Here is a 17,246-nt window from a genome sequence, read left to right as displayed (position 1 = left end):
GGGTCCTTTTCCCACTTCTATGATCTCTTTGGGATACTGCCCTAGAAGTGGTATTGCTGGGTCAAAGGGAGAAAGAGAATATTAAAAAAAAAAACCTCAAGGAATATTCTCTTTCAGAAAGAACATCTGGTAGGTAGCATTTCCCTTTTAATACTTTATAATCTGGGCAAATTAGTCACTACTTGTAAGAATTACTGATAATAGTGAACTTAAGTCATGGAGCAGAGAACCAAACTACTGTAAATCCAACAGAGGGAAATACATTTGTATGACAATTCCTTTAAACTGCTACTGTTTTCCACATGACCATCCTTGACTCCAGCTTTCCCTCTATATCAACGGTACATGGGAGGGGCTTTTTTTTTTTTTTAAGCAATTGAGGTTAAGTAACTTGCTCAAGGTTACACTGCCAGTTTGTGTATGTGTGTGTGTGTGCTAAGTATCTGAGTCCAGAACCAATCCTGGGTCCTCCCAACTCCGGGGCTGGCACTCTTACTCACTGTGCCATGTAGCCGCCCCAGGGGAGGGCCTTTTCTTAACTATTAGGAGAATGGTTGTTCTTCAGAATGTTCATTCAATTTTCGCTGCCATCTATTTCAATTAGGTTCTTATTACTTCCCAAATAGATGACTACAACAATTTCCTAACTGGTTTTCTTCTCTTCGAAATACCATCAACTATCATAAGATATTGCTTTTGTGCTCCCTTCATCAAAAACCTATAAATACCTTGTTGTTGTCTACCAAATCAAGCCTATACTCCTAAGTTTGGTCTTCAAAGTCCTCCATAAACTGACCTACCTTACCTATTCAAATATCTCACACTACTCATTCACATACTATCTCCTACTCTCCTCCAGTCTTCTTACTTCTTATATATGTCACACTCTGTGCCTTTGCTCAGGCTGTTTCCTGCATCTGAAATGTTCTTGCTTTTTCTCCCCATTTGCCCAAATTCTTTCAATTGTTCAAGTCAAACTCAAGCCTCATGTCTTCCATCAATTCTTGCTCTAACACTCCCACCCCTTCTTTAAGAGCTCTTCCTTCTTTAAACTTCTATACTGCTTATCTTCCATCCCCTGCAACTGAGTGCTTTATTAGACAGGGTGTCTCAGGAGCTTTTGGGGATACTTTGTATATGTCATAAACATAAAATATTAAATTTGAAGTTAAATATTCAAATAAGTGCTAACCAAAGATATTACCTAGTATAACTTATTCTTTATATGTTTTATATAATTTATATATAATTCTTTATTATAATTATATAATGTATATAATTCTTTATATAATTATAATGATGATGACAATAATATTAGCTAACATTTGTGTAGTGGCTACTATCTACCAAGCACTATGCTAATCAATTTATAAATATTATCTCATTTGATCCTTACAACCCTGGGAGGTAGGTGCTATTATTATCTCTAGTTTATAGATGAGGAAAAGGAGGCACATTTCAAGTGATTTGTCTAGGGTCACAAAGCTAGTAAGTATCTCAGACTGGATTTGAGCTCAGATTGTCCTGACTCCAGGCCAAACACTGTGCCATCTAGCACTCTGATGGCTCAACAAGCACTTTAGAATCTTTAAAGGTTTCAGCAGCATCATTATGATCTCAAAATAACCATCCAATTGTACCATATAAAACAGAGTTTAAAGAAGAGTTTTGTCAATAGAAAACCAGATAAAAATGAACTTCTACTATGTTACCACTAACATAGTACTATTAAATCAATGCAGATTTTATGACTTTTGAATATATTTACAGGTTCTATTCTAGTAATGAATTTGAAGACTACCCTGGGAGGAGGAACATTTATAGGTAAAATTTGCTTGATTCTCTTTATTATTTACATTCACAGATGTTTAAATAAATCTATGCCAGAAAACCAGAACAATAAATCATTTAAAGGATAAAAAGATAAAAAATAATAATCATAGATAAGTAATAAGAAAAAATAAACAAGCAGAAGAATTGGGTGGGGTCATAGGGAGAAAAAACAATGAAAATAATTCAGCTTAAAATGGTACATTTTCAAAAACAAATAATCTTTGATCAATCAACAAGCACTGTGCTAAGCACTGGGGAATAGAAAGGCAAAAGTGTCCCTGTTTTCTAATAGTCCCTGTTTCTAATGAAAAAGACAATAATTACATATATAAGTATATACAAAATAATGAACTGTGTCCCTTGCCTACTCATTTATCCTGTCTCCTCTCTTGGTTCTACAGTAATCAGTGCACACTTAGAGGGCCCATAGACTACCCTTAGGGTCTGTATATGTTGGGGGCAAGGGGAGAGATGGGGAAGAACAGTAAATATTTTTTTCAAGGCCCCTCTCTATATATAAATTTGATTTTTAAAATGTATTACAAATGTAAAGGCCCCACATGAGATATGCTGATTTATTGATACAGATTTATAATAGGATGAGAAGAAATATTTCCATATTTGTTTCTTGTCCAATCAATGCACATCTAGATGTTTCTTCAAAATATTCAGGTGGGGTGGGCCGGGATTCAGGGTTTTCTAAGGGGGCAAGGTCAGTCTCAGCCCGGTGAGGGACGATGCAATTGGCTGTTCTGCGATCTCAAATCTGCCTTTGTGGGTGGACAGGGCTCCCACTTTCAACGTGTAGATCTCAGAGTTAGTGCCGTCAGCTATGCAGCTCTATGAGGGGTTCAGGCAGACTGCAGGGGCCACTCCAACTATCCTCCCACCCTTTCAGGAATGAGGGGGCATGGGTCCCTGAACTAGAAAACCTCTTCCCATGTTCAAAGCCCTGGAAAGGTAGTGGAAGTCAGGGAGGTCCCTGAAGACAGTTACTGCAGTCATCCCTCAGAGTCTAAGCCAAAAACCTCAAAGTGGACAGGATATCCATGGGTACCAGGGGCACCCCAATAAGGTCAAGAGCATAGCCTATCCTAAAATCAGGAATTAATGGTAAGGTTGGTAAGGTCTCTGAGTAATTACAGACCAGAGTCATTGGGTATTGGACAAGCTGCCGCTCCTATCTTCCAAAGCTCGCTGGGACATGAGCCCTTCTTGCCAGAGTTTAAGGGTCTTATTGCCCACTGCACAGAGCTTACTTTGGAGAAGGAGAAAGGAGAAGAGATAGGAAGGTACATTGCAAATAAGCTATATTATATGAGCTAAGACACTCCACTATGAATGGTAGGAAGCTGAAGAAGAGACCAAGGGCAGAATTTTCTGATAATTTTCTAATTGTACAACCTGCCCAGTGCTCTTCTCATTCCACTAACCAGCTAATTTTCTGTAGATTTCTATGTATAAATGTACAACAAGCAATAATATGTTTGAACAGAATGTTAAACTATCTGAAGAGGAGAGATTACAATCCTTAACTAGTTAGCACCCTGAACATTACAGAAAATCTAAGATCATGGAGAGTCCCTTCCATGCCCCAAAAAGGCGCCTGAACATTCTCTCTGATGTTAGAATACCTGGGTTCAGTCCTCCTTCTGATGATTACCTGTGTGACCATAGGCAAAACATTTAACTTCCCAGGACCCCAGTTCCCTTATATGAAGGAGTTGTACTAGATGGCCTATGTGTTTCCTTTCAACTCTAAATCTGTAATCCCATGATCCTCAAGTTTTATACTCACCCAGATATAAATCAGGCTATAGAAAAAAAAAAAGTATTGTTTAGAAATCACTAAAAGCCATATTGGCAGTAGAAAATGGAGTGGGTTCGGTGTCTTGATATTTAAATTAGGTGCTTTACATGATGCAATACATTTGGATAAAAACAATTGAAAAACTTTAGTTTCATGTTATTTTAATTTCCTTCTAGAATTAGCATTGGAAGCTATCCTCCAAGGAAACAGTGCCTCACTTGTGTTCTAAGGAAAGAAAGATGCCAATACTATTCAGCAAGTTTCAGCAACTTCGCTAAGTACTATTCACTTATGTGCTATGGTATGTAAAGTAACTGGGCAGAAATCAATGGGATTGACCCTGTGTAAAAAGAGTTTCTGATGTGGCTCCTGTATTTGGGTTAGCCAGGGAAGGACTTTAAGTTTCTTCTTTACAAACCTCTAGATAAGGGATCTTCAACTGAACTTAAAACTTAAGATAATTTGATAACTCTATTTTGATATAACTGGTTTTCTTTTCCTCCATATTTTTATCTTATGCATTTAAAATCATCATTCTAAGAAGAGGTTCTTAGGCTTTACTAGACTGCCACAAAAGATCATGGCCCAGAATAGGTTAAGAGCTCCTGTTCTAGAACAAACATCTTTCTTGGATTGTTCTGGTACCAGATTGCCTAAAAGTGGAAGATAAAACTGTGACCTTAAAAGTTCTGAGATACCTTCTAGTCTTATATGTGTGTGTATGCATATTTTAACCATACCTGCAAGAGGTTACTTGTTTAGAATTCCAACAGAGAAACTATTCCCTTCTACCAAACAACTCATGGCAAATTGAAAGCATAGGATGTGTCTACATGATATAAATATTTTCCTGATATATAGCATTTTCTGGCCTGCAATATTTTATTCACACATCACTAATAGTCTGTTTGACAAGCAAAGGAACATGTCACAAAACCCATACAGAGATGCCCTAAGAAGTTAGATGCTACAAGGTTTGAAAAGCAGATTGGGAATTCACATAACACAACAAGCTTCTAGTGAATTCCCAAACTGACTGCTGGGGATTCTCTAACCCTCTAATTACTTCTTGAATTAATCTATAGTAGGTCTCTTTGTGCTGACCTAAAGGTTGCTAAGGACCATGAAGTATGGTACATTAGATAGTGTACTGAGTTCAAATCCAGCCTCAGACACCAACTAGCTTGCGACCCTGGGCGAGTCATCTAAACTCTGTTTGCCTCAGTTTCCTCAACTGTAAAATGAGAATGATAATGGCACCTATCTCCCAGAGTTGTGAGGATCAAACAAGATAATGATTTTTAAGTTTTTAGCACACTGCCTGGCATACCATATATAAATGCTTATTCCCTTCTCCCTCCTCCCTTAATAAGGAAACCAAAAAGTAGAATAGGGGGTTTCTCCTGGAGGTCTGAAAAACAGAACCACAGGGTTGATTGGGAATCTTGTCTTTACTCAAGGGACTACTGGGTTTCCTTTAGTTGCCAGGGTCAATTAATGAACAAATATCTATTAAGTACCTAGTATGTGTCAGACAATGTGCTAGGTGATGGGGAACAAGTATAAATAATCAAATAATACCTACTAGCATGGAGGAAGATAAGTATATATAAGATATACATGAGATACAGCATAAATAGAAAGAGAATAAATACAAATATATGGAATGTAGTTAAATGTAAAGGAGTTAGGGAGGGTGGGCACTAACCCTTGTCCCTCCTTTCTTCCCATCCTGTACCCTATGTGCTGCTGATGCTGCTGTTGCTCTGCAGGGTGAAGGGGCTGAGTTTAGGGGACCCTCCAAGCCCCAGGGGTTCTTTACCCAGGCCTTGGCTGGGGGGAGGAGGTGTGCTGTTGAAGTTATTTTGTCCAGAAAACCATTATGTGGAGATCTGGGGGTGGGCACTGCTGTGAACAGAGGTGATGGGAAGCGGAAGGTTCAGTGGGCCAGAGGGACAAAGGAGTTGGGTGGGGAGGGGAGAATTTAATACAAACTGTGATTTCTGGGGGTGTCTTCCCCCTTTCCCTCAGCTCACACTACAGTCTGATTGATCCATCTGAGGTCATTATGATTTGTTACAGTAGAAACTATTTAAGACAATTCTCTACTAATAATAAACCAAATGAAAGAGAAACAAAAAGAGAGATCAAGAAAAACAATATATAGAAGATACTGCTTGAGATGGGTCTTACTGGAAGACGTGAGGCAGAAGTGAGAAGAGAGGCATATGACATGGCCAGTATGAAGAGAAATAGAGTCAGAAAGAACTGAGTTCAAATCTGACTTCAAACACTTAACACTTATTAGTTGTATGACCCTAGACAAGTCACTTAACCCCAATTATCTTGCCAAAACAAACAAAAAAGACAGAGAGAGAAGGTGGACAGTCATTTTTTTTTGAGAAGCAAAGGTCAGTATAACTAAATCACACAGTATGGGATAAAGCCACTACCAACCTGTAATGTGCCTCCTACCTAGTCACACAGCTAAACCAGAGAAGAATCACATACAATAAGTTTAAAGACCATTTTGATTACATGAAAGTAAATAAAAATTCTGCCCCAAAATATTCCCTTCAGCATGACAGACTATGCCAATTTGCATGAAATGCTTTCATAAAATAATTGTTTTTAAAAATATTTTGGACATTAGACCCAGCTATTCAAAACCATGTCCAATATACTGTGATCTCTCAAGGCATACATTATTTACCTGTCCCACCTTATGTCTAACATCCTGAAAGTAGTGCCTCTTTTTGTGGAATTTAGTAAGAGAGGGCAATGGTCCAGAGTGATGAGGTACAGGCTCTGGGAACCCCCTTGAACTCTGGTTGAATCTTCCCACTAGATGAGGCATTTGCCTGAGCCCATAAGCCTTTCATTATCACTAGATTCAAATCTCTGTCACTAGCCTAGCCCTCCATTCCAGCTACTCCCCACTCTTGATCCTCCCAAAATATATATACTCAAATCTGTTACCCTTAAACTAGCCTAGCCCTCTATTGTCTGTCATCTCTAGGTAGCCTCCAGCTATTTCCCACCCTTAATCTCTCAATACTGAAGTCTGACCTCATTGACTCCTCCTGAAGACCCTCCCCAAACTCCTCCTCTAGACCACCCCTAAATCCTCCCACAACTTTTCTGTATATAAGCTCCATCATACCTCCATGAGGTAGCCGAGAATCATCTACTGCAGTTACTCTGTGTCAGATGATTCTGGCCGGCTTGTCCAACACAAGCATCACAGACACCCAGGCTCCTTAAGAGTCTACCCATTATGGTGAATCTCTAATAAACTTTGCTTTACTTTGGCTGAGAGAAGACTTGAGTCGAATTCATTTGGCAAGACCCGGCCCGTTGGTATTTTGGGGTCTCAAACACTCCTAAACCTTAAACCTCAACACAGAGTGCTGGATTTGGTGTTAGAAATCCCAGCTAACAGGACCATGGGCAAGTCACCTGAAGCTCTCTGAACCTCAGTTTCCTCATCTGTAAGATTTTTAGAAAGATCAGATCAGTTAAGGTGTAAATAAGTTCTTTATAAAGTGTAAAGCCTTTGCACGCTAGCTATTATAATTCACAGATTCATAGAATTTTAGAGCTATGAGAGATGTCAGGTGTCATCTAGTCCCACTTCCTTATTTCTGAGATAAGGAAAATTAGTCCAAGACAAGTGAACTGACATGCTCATGGTCACTCAACTAGTTAGTGACAGATTGGATTGGATTGGAATCCTGGTCTCCTGACTGCTGGTATAATTATTTTTCCATTTATACCATGTTTGAAAAACATCAGAAAATGGAACATCTAGACACATATGTAACACATTTTTATATTACTCTTTTTTAGTTTATCTTCATATTTATTATTTCTTATCATTAGCACACCCCTGTGAGGTAGGTAAGGCAAGTCTCATTAATTACCTTTTTATAGATAAGAAAACTTCAGCACAAGGCCACATAGCAAGTTAGTAACAAAGCCAGGACTAGAACCCAGCGGTCCTAGCTCAGTGCTCTTACAACTACCCACGCTTCCTGTTCAGTATGGTAATTTTATATTTGGCAAAAAAAATGAACCATGTGGAAAGCACCACCTCATCTGGTGTTTTTGCAAATACAGTAAAATGATTCACTGTGCCAGTGTAGGAAAAACCCATGTAGGGCTGAAGAAGATCTAAGAATCATTAAACTTGTAACTTTTACCTGTTCATAAGGATCAGTGAAAGAAATACTAGTTGAAGGATCCAAGTATGTTGGTAAATCACACCAATGATTAGTTCAAACTATTAGAACAGGTCAGTGGCACATTGGATAGAGCTCTGGACCTAGAGTCAGAAGGACCAGAGTTCAAATCTAGCCTTACACTCTTACTAGCTGTGTGACCCTGGGTAAGTCAACTAATCTCCATCAGCCTCAGTTTCCTCTTCTGTAAAATGGAGCTAATAATAACACCTACCTACATCCAAAGTTTATTGTGAAGATAAAATGAGATAAAATTGATAACATTCTTAAAGTGCTATATAAATGCTAGCTATTAGCATTCCTATGATTTCCTTCATTGGACTGCAAGCTCTCTGAGAGCAGAGACTGGGTTTGGTTTATTTTTATTTTTTGTCTTTCTTTGTATACAGCACTTAGCACAACATAGTAGTAGGCACTTAATAAATGCTAGTTGACTGCCTTATTTACTGAAAATAATTAGATGCTAACACCACTAAAACATTCCTTTTTTTTCTTTTTTTTTTTGGGAGGGGAGAAGGCAGGGCAGTTGGGGTTAAATGACTTACCCAAAGTCACACGGCTAGCAAGTGTTAAGTGTCTGAGGTCGGATTTGAACTCAGTTCTCCTGACTCCAGGGCCAGTGCTTTATGCACTGCACCACCTAGCCACCCCACCACTAGAACATTCTAAAGAGGGAGCTACCTCAAAATCTATGAGTGGAAGAATGGGTGCCATTGTGGCTACACCTACAGAGATGGAGTCTATCGGGAGAAGCTGCTATCTCTGTTCACTAGAGCACCAGAATTGAAGTCAGGTAGACCAAGGCTCAGATATCTTATTAATAAAACATTCACCCTCTCTGTTAGCTTTGGTTTCCTCATAAAATAGCCTCTAGCTAACAAGATAGTTTGGGGGATAGTAACAGCTATCACCTCACAAGATTGTTGTGAGGATCACATGCCATCTTAAATTTCTATATAAATGTCAACTATTACTATGTCCTGCTCCTCCCCTCCCAAATTGTCAAAGGCCTAAAGGACCCTGAGAACTTAAGAGGCTAGTGGCTTAAAATTCCATGCTCATGGGTTTTATGAAGTCTTGCCCCTCTCTTATAACCTAGAGGTATAATGTTATACTATCTGCCACAACCCCACAGAAATCATACAGAATAAAATGATAGCCTAAGTTCTAGGAATTCATGCTTATTTCTCCCTTCTCTTTATGATCTGACAAGAAAAAAATAACAATCTATTTCATTTTTAAGAGGGAGTAGGCCTTAAAAATACATTAAGAAAATCCTATATATTTCATAGATGCCTCCTTTATTCATCCCAAATAGACTTTCATTGGCATTTAACCCATGTCCATCTGAAAATATTTATCTAATTAACCTGTTACCTGCATAGTATTTTATTGTACAATAAATGAAGGTGCTATTGTCATTAACCTCAATATTTATATATCAACAATGTTAAATTCTGTACGTAGTTACTTAGCTTCAAACTCACAATCTGCTTTGGAGAGTTACAAGCTCAATGTGAAAAGTGGATATATTTAAGTGGGAAAAGTTTAGATTCTTTTCTGAATTTTATCTTTACATTAAAGAAAAAAAGACAATGAGCTGGACTCATAGAAATCAACCAACTAGGCAGAGAAGCAAGTGTTCCAGAATGAAAACCCATCCTGAGCACTGTTGCGAAGATTATTTGATGTCAGCGTCACCACATAAAAACCATTCATCTTAACCAATATGAAATGACACCTTCCCAGAGGCCCATTTGACATTTTTACTTCTGGGGTCACCTTAGTAACAGCACTTTAACTCTTAAGAATTACTCTTGGGAAGTGTAGGAAAAGCCACTTTTCTCTCAATCTTTTTCTTTGATGGAGCTCTGATCTCATGTGTTGCTTAAATGTATTTTTAAAGGTGATGTTTACCTCTCTACAGGAAAAAAAAATAACTGCAAAATGAAAGGATGCATGAAACCCTGAGACAAACCAAAGTTATCTCCAAATGTCAGATTTTTTGTTTAAAATTGAGCAATGCTTTAAATATAAATCTTGTCTTTGTTTTTATTTTGCATGAAGGCCCTGGAGTTCCTATTTCCACCCTGTATGATGGCCACAGTGATCAAGGTACTTTATTTTATACTTTATATTGTATTATTTCCCTTGAGCCTATAGTTGGTATATCCCACTGTAAAATGCTCTGGTCCAAAGTGGTTTTTTAATTAAGCATCTATTCTATGCCAAACATTGGACTGGGGGAGAGTCAAAGTTTAGATAAAATACAATTCCTGGCTTCCTACAGGTTACAACATGATTAAAGGATAGAATACAAACACAAATGAACTATAATGTGTAGTGATTACTTGGTCAATGAAATACAGAGCTGCAAACAAGGTCCTATGAAAGGGCCAAGAGGAAAGGATGTCACTGATGGGGAATCAGGGAAAATGTCATGGAGGATGTGGGCTTTAATGGTTGAGTAGAAATTTATTTAGCAAAAAGAGACAGTTAACATTTGGGGAACAATTGCTCCTTGAACAAATACAGAGAGACAGGATAATTCAGGGTGTGGTCAGAAGGCAAAAATTCATCTAGGTAGGTCAATCTACAGAGTACATGGGGAGAAATAATTTGAGATAAAGCTGGAAAAGTAGGATGGTGACAGAGTATTAGGGACCTTAAATTTAAACCAAAAGAGTCCAAAATGAGAAACAATTGGAAATAGAGAGCTCTCAAGATATTTGAGCAGGTGAGTGGTTTAACCAGATTGGTCCCCAAAGATTAGCCTAGCAGATAATGAAGGGTAGATTGTAGTGGAGAAAAACAGAAGTAGGAATATCTGTTAGGAAGTCACTGCACTAGCGGATGTACATAGTCAGTCAGAGACTGTGTGGTATAATGGAAAAAACATCAGATCTGAAGATTAGAAGACCTGGTTCAAATTCCATCTCTGCTACTTACTACCCTTCTCAATTTGCAAGTGACCATATGTAAAATATGGGGTTGAAATGGGTGGTCTCTGAAATTCCTTCTAGCTCTTGAAACCTATGATCCTATGAAAATAAGATGGTATTCATATGGTGACAATGGAAAGAGAGAGGAGGAGGATGGATGGAAGAGATAGTGAGATGCAATCAACAGGTCTTTGTAACTGATGACATGTGAGATGACAGGGAAAGAGAAGAGGGAATACAAGACTGAGGTTGAAAGAATCTAGGTGAATCCTGGTGCTGCAGAGAGAAATGGCTAAATCAGAAAGAGGAGCAGGTTAAGGGAAAGAATGAAAGAAATAGTATTAATTAAGTACTCTAGGTACTTAGGATGTGCGGGGAACTGTGCTAAGCTCTGAGGATACAAATGTAAAACCAAAACAAAAATAACCTGCCCTCAAGGAGTTTATATTTTAATAGGGAGAACCACCACACATGAAGTGACAGTGTCCAAAGAGGATAAAGAAGTCTGGGTCCAAGGTTCTAAGGTTGAAACAGATTAGATAAATCAGTCCATCAATCAGCAAGCATTTATTAAGCATTTACTAGTCCCAGACGCCATACCTCCTGGGCATGGTGTCTGGAGGTCTGAAGAAGATGTAGATTTGAGGTGCTGGTGGGACATTCAGGTAACTATATAAAGATGTCCTAGAGGAAGCAGGAATTCTGGGGCTCAGAAAAGAGACCGATACAGGAAAAACAGGGTGTCCTGAAAATCTTCATGTAGTTTTAAGCTATTAAAACTACGCTAAAGGACTTCACCTCCTCCCCCATGTAGACTCAAGAGTCATCTGCCTATAGGTGGTACGTGAAGATGTGGAAAGGAATGACTGAATGACATTGGCAAGGGAAAAAGTATAGAAAGTGAGGAGGACTCCCTGAGGGGAACATTCACCCTAGGTGAGGAAAGATTTGTGTTTATTCACTTTTTATTTAGGAAATATGCATATATAAGATACACACATACATACATCTTAAATATTTGTGGTCTTCCCCATTTGAACGTAAATTCCAGAGGAGAAGGGATTATTTTATTCTTTGTCTTTGTATGCCCAGTGCCCAGCCCAGTGCCTGGCAAATACTTCTTGATTGATGATTGAAAAGAAATCAAAGTTATAGCTTCCCAGGGGACACACTCTCTGGCACTTACCTATAAAAATATATGCAAAAAAAAAAAAAAAAGGAAGAAGACTGGAGGATTTGCAAACACTCTCATCTTCAAGGTTATATTATTAAGCTCGTACCAGATACAAAGGGAACTGAACTCCAGTGTTCTTCTTTAGAGGAAAAACAAAGGAACAAAAACCACGTGGACTTTACCTTTTCCATTTTATTAAATGCAAGAATGAACTTCAAAGCTGGCTTAAAGTATTTACTTTAAACTATAAAAATTCCATAATGCCTCAGTTATAATTTTTGTGGCATCATTTACTAAGCTGTACTGCATAAACCAAGGAGTTTAGGACTTATTTTGAAGTCTAACCAGTGATTCAAATTTTCACATATGTGCAGTGTGGGTTAGAGCATAAATATAGGTGTCTGCGTATAATTTTCTTGTTTGTTTTTGAGGCCAAAGTTGTAGAGATTATCATTCTTTTCAACATCCCATATGCCTTCTGTACCCAGTATGCCTTTTGAGCCAATGGCAACTCCATGTACAGAAGTCATGTTGAGGGGAATGAAAATTTAGAACTTGTGTGTTAAAATTGTGAATTCACACTCCTTTCTAGGTTATATAGCCCATTCTCAAATAATAACTTTTGGAATCACACTGATGTCATTTTCTTGGTTGGTTTAACTAACTCTGAAGTTTAAAATCCAGAAGTTTAATTATTTTTAAATTACCCACAATTCTACTTCCAAATCTTAAGTTTATTTCAAATATCTCAATGGATTTTTGTGCAAACCACCCCTACAATATTCGCATTTAGGGTAAAATTACGTATTGCATGTTTTAGCCAAAGAGGGCTATTTTATCAGAATGTTTCAAGTATACGAAAACTGAGGGCTATAATGGAAGCCTTTTGGCAAACTTAGATGTAGTTGCAAATACTCCTCCAGTTCCTAATCCTCAAAGGGAATTTTAAAAAAAGAAACAGCACAAAAACAAAAGCCTACAGGATGTTCTTCTCTTGTGTCAATTGCCATTTTCCATGAGTCATCCAGACCCCCATTTAGAAAATGTGGCTAACTCTGCATAAACAGCTTCCCTAGAAAGCCTAGGGTGGCTGTTGTAGTTCAGAAGAGGCCATCTATTGCTGGGTACCCATGTATATATTCCAACAATTTTGCAGGCCTGCAATGGGTCAATTATTCTGTTTCAAAGATCAAAAGAATAAAACATAAATGATCTCTAGTGGAACAAATGCCTCTTTTTTAGATTCTTTAAGATCAAAGACAGAAAGGAAGTCTGTAGCAATTTTTGCCAAGAAATAGAACTTGTAAGAAAGATGTCTTTAAAGAAACATCTTGCAGTTAGAAGTTAGCTCCTCTTAAATATTTTAACGTCAAATTTTGAAGGTTCTGTGATTTTACTAATGTGGATACTCCACATTTGGTCAGACCAAACCTCTCCAGGCCTTAGCAAATCACTTATTGAATAGCTTCTGCTGGAAAAAATTCATCCCCTAGTAACCACACTAATGCTAAGGCACCTCTTGGATACTTGGATAGGTTGGTCTTTGGGGGACAGGCAACCACATCTGCTGCCTGACTTATACTTGAAGCCTTTCCTGCTTCGTAAGACTTGCCAGAATTTGTTCTCTGCTTGAATAACTTTTGAGAGCCTAGGGTGACTTCTACACACAAAGACTGAGTGAAGCATAAAATTTTTAAAGGCAATAGTATGATAATCATAAGTACTTTATAAATGCTTGTTGAGTGACTGTTAAACCTCATGCTAAGCACAGAGTGGATTTTTGCAAATCCCTGAAGTTTAGCATGCAAAAGAATTTGATTTCTAGTACATTTCTTTTTTAGTGGACAGAAGGAGAAAATACAGTCAGTTCATGTCCTTAGGATGCCAGACAAACAGGTGGAAATCCACACTCCCTACACCCCATCAAAAAAAAAGAAAAAAAGTCCAAGAAGCAGTACAGTTGGTCCTTCCCCACCTGAAATGTACATAAATGAATAAAAGTCTATTTTGGAATAGTTGGGCAGGTGCAGAGATCTGAGTTCTTCAGCATTGTCTTGTCACCATGCAAGTCCGCAACCACTTTCAATTCTTAGCATACTGTAAATCCAAAGAGTGGGCCTGAATTCAAGGAAAGGGAATTGTTTTCTTCATGGATAAAGTTAGTCATAATTAACATTTTTATTTTTTCCCAAAGAAATTAAAATACTTGAAGAAAATAAAGATTTAGAGACGGCTCTGCAAGATATCCAAATGCCCAAAGAGGAAATTAAGAAACTTGAAGTGGATGGAATTAGTAAGACCTTTAAAAATGTTAATGCACATATTCACCTCTATTGTTGGCATGGTCATTGCTTTCTTCTTTTCTTTCTTTTCTTTTTTGCTGCAATAGAAGAGATGTATAGTTTAGAATGCTCAGTGTACTCTAAGGAATCACTGTCTGACAACCGTTAGAGATTTACTAAGCATCTCTAAGTATTAACGAACTGAAAGGAATGGAATTCAACATTTAGTTGATAGCACATTCTTCTAGAGCTCCAACTTTTTGTTACCACTTTTTTTCAATATTGGCTATTTTAACAAGTTTCCTTGATTTTAATTTTTCTTGATATGCCCCTAGAGTAGGCATTAATTCCAGTCTCCTATATTAGTGAGCTAGGTGGTACAGGGGATAGAGTGAGTGTTAGACCTGCAGGCAAGAAGATGAGCTCAGATCTCACTTCCAACCCTCAATTAGCTGTGTGCCTCTGGGCCTCTGTCTGCCTCAGTTTTCTTCTCTGTAAAATGGGGATAATAATAGCATCTGCCTCCCAGAGTTGTTGTAAGGATAAAATGAAATAATGTGCAGCACTTTGCAAACTATAAAACACTATATAAATGCTGGCTATTATTATAACTCATTACCATAAAAATGTCTTGAGTAATTTGTAAAGAAGCTTTTCTTCTTTTTCCAGCTTTGTGGTACAAGATGCTTCTTCCACCTCAATTTGACAGATCAAAGAAGTATCCTCTACTAATTCAGGTGTATGTAGCACTTTATTTTATTAGAGAAATTTCAGTATTGTAAACCTTTTGAATGAAGATTTTTCTTTGATGAAAACGAATAAACTCCTCTCTTCTTGTTAGCTGTATGTGTTCATTCTGTTTTCAGCGATTTATCTCGATTCTTCCACAAATCAGAGCAAATAAAGTTTAGGGGAGAAGGCTAGAAGTGTTATTTTATTAGTATAGGGACTCCTAAGTGAGGAAACATCCTTTACCAATGCAGGTCTGCACTTTTTCTTCAATTTATAATTTTATAAAGTTTTCTAGAATATTTAAAGGTTAAATAACTTTCCCAAGGGGCAGTTTTGTGGTATAGTGGATAGAGTGCTAGTCCTGGTGTCAGGAAGACTCATCTTCCTGAGGTCAAATCAGCCTCAGACACTTACTAGTTGTGTGACCCTGGGCAAATCACACTGCCTCAGTTTCCTTATCTGTAAAATGAACTGGAGAAGAAAATAATAAACCACTCTAGTATCTTTGCCAAGAAAGCCCCAAATGGGTTTACAAAGATATGACTGAAATGGCTCAACAACACCAACTTTCCCAAGGTCATATAGCTGACTAAGACATGTCAGAATCAAGATTTGAACCGAGATCTTCCTGACTTTCCATCCATTGCTTTATATCGTCCCTACAAATAAAGCATATCTATTAAAAATGAATGGGGCAGGGCTTGTGATTTTAGAGGGACTTGTTTCTATTTCCACTGCTAAACCATCTTAATGTAACAACCTGATGGGTGGATCACACTACCATTACTATAAAAAGTTTCCACTGAAAACATCAGAAGTCATATTAGCCTTTTGAATGGGATGGTTTGAGAAGCATCTTTTCTCATGCAAAGAGGGCTGGGTCTGAAATCATATGGGTTCCAATCCTAGGTTCAAATCCTGATTCTTCCAATTATTACCTATGTGACAGTAGACAAGGACCTTTATCTCTTTGTCTCTTCAAGTTCGTAAGTCTGTAAAATGAACAGATTGGACTAGACAACCTCTTGGGTGCCTTTCATATATAAATCTTATGAAATTATTAAACTGTGGAGACTAGAAATGGATGACATCCAACAGAATCTTACATACTCCAAATTACTGCTGACCTGTACACAGTGTCCTTAAGACACCATATTTTTTAAATGCATGTTTCAGAAAGAAACAGATGGCAAAAAGACACTTCTAACACTATATATTTTCTCCTGACATGTTAACCCCATAGGTTTCTCCAATTCCTTTTGGAGAGTGTGCTTAAAGGGTTTCCATTTTTGAGCCCTTAGCAAAAGTGTGTTCTTCATTTTAATTGTTTCATTTCTATATAATTTTACTTTTAATCATGTCTAGTGTTATATTTTTTACTATAAAGTATGCCATGTGATATATATATATATTATGATGAGTAGATTTCAGTGATAGAAATAAAAAACCAATAGAAAAAAATTAATCTTACCTTTTTCTTTAGGTATGGTGGTCCTTGTAGTCAGAGTGTGAGACCCTTATTTTCAGTTAGCTGGATAACATACCTCGCAAGTAAAGAAGACATCATTGTTGCCTTGGTGGATGGCCGAGGAACAGCTTTTCAAGGTGACAAATTGCTCTATGCTGTGTATCGGAAGCTGGGAGTTTATGAAGTTGAGGATCAAATATCTGCTGTAAAGTGAGTGCTTTGCTGTATGCCTATTAGTAGATACCTAATAAGTGTTATTTACTGATTTTCATTGCCTTTTTTTTGGCCTTCCTAGCACCCCATTTTTCTAACTTAGCCTTGGACTGTCACTGACTTTAAAGATGATGAACATTTCTTTTCCAGGATTAGAAAAAAGAATCAAGAGAAGAGATCCAAAAAGTATTTAACAGTTGTTTTTTATTGGTGGAAGGACAAAGACTATATCCATCTTACTCTTATAGAAGCAATCTTCTAAATTTCCCAATAGTTTGTTAAAGTCATCTCATGAGTGACAGAACTGTCATAATTATAATTTGACTATTTATAATTATAAAGATGGTCCACAAGAAATCAGAACATCTGATTTCTTTTCAGTCATTTCTAATTCTATGACAGATGATATATAGGTAAATAGACAGATACATAGATAGATAGATAGACAGACAGATGGATAAATAGATAGAAAGATAGGTAGGTAGATAGATAGATAGATAGATAGATAGATAGATAGATAGATAGATAGATAGATAGATAGATAGATAGAT

The 17,246-nt window shown here is 37.5% G+C and overlaps 1 protein-coding gene across 1 annotated transcript in view; it reads left to right on the top strand.

Annotated features, from left to right (window-relative positions):
* The window catches only part of FAP (fibroblast activation protein alpha), a 92,267-nt gene that overhangs the window by 49,393 nt on the left and 25,628 nt on the right, over positions 1 to 17,246 (top strand). The window contains exons 14-19 of the mRNA XM_069080190.1: positions 1,771 to 1,824; positions 3,820 to 3,944; positions 9,952 to 9,999; positions 14,195 to 14,293; positions 14,952 to 15,021; positions 16,498 to 16,692. Coding sequence (XP_068936291.1) covers positions 1,771 to 1,824; positions 3,820 to 3,944; positions 9,952 to 9,999; positions 14,195 to 14,293; positions 14,952 to 15,021; positions 16,498 to 16,692 — 591 coding nt within the window. The remainder of the gene's footprint in view (positions 1 to 1,770; positions 1,825 to 3,819; positions 3,945 to 9,951; positions 10,000 to 14,194; positions 14,294 to 14,951; positions 15,022 to 16,497; positions 16,693 to 17,246) is intronic.

The sequence above is a fragment of the Petaurus breviceps genome, unplaced genomic scaffold (genome assembly GCF_028583685.1).
Source record: "Petaurus breviceps papuanus isolate PSGF00001 unplaced genomic scaffold, PetGlider_PUasm1.0 91133, whole genome shotgun sequence".
Classification (NCBI taxonomy): Eukaryota; Metazoa; Chordata; class Mammalia; order Diprotodontia; family Petauridae; genus Petaurus; species Petaurus breviceps.
The sequence above is the reverse complement of the archived record's forward strand: the minus strand, read 5'-3'. Positions and strand labels throughout refer to the sequence as shown.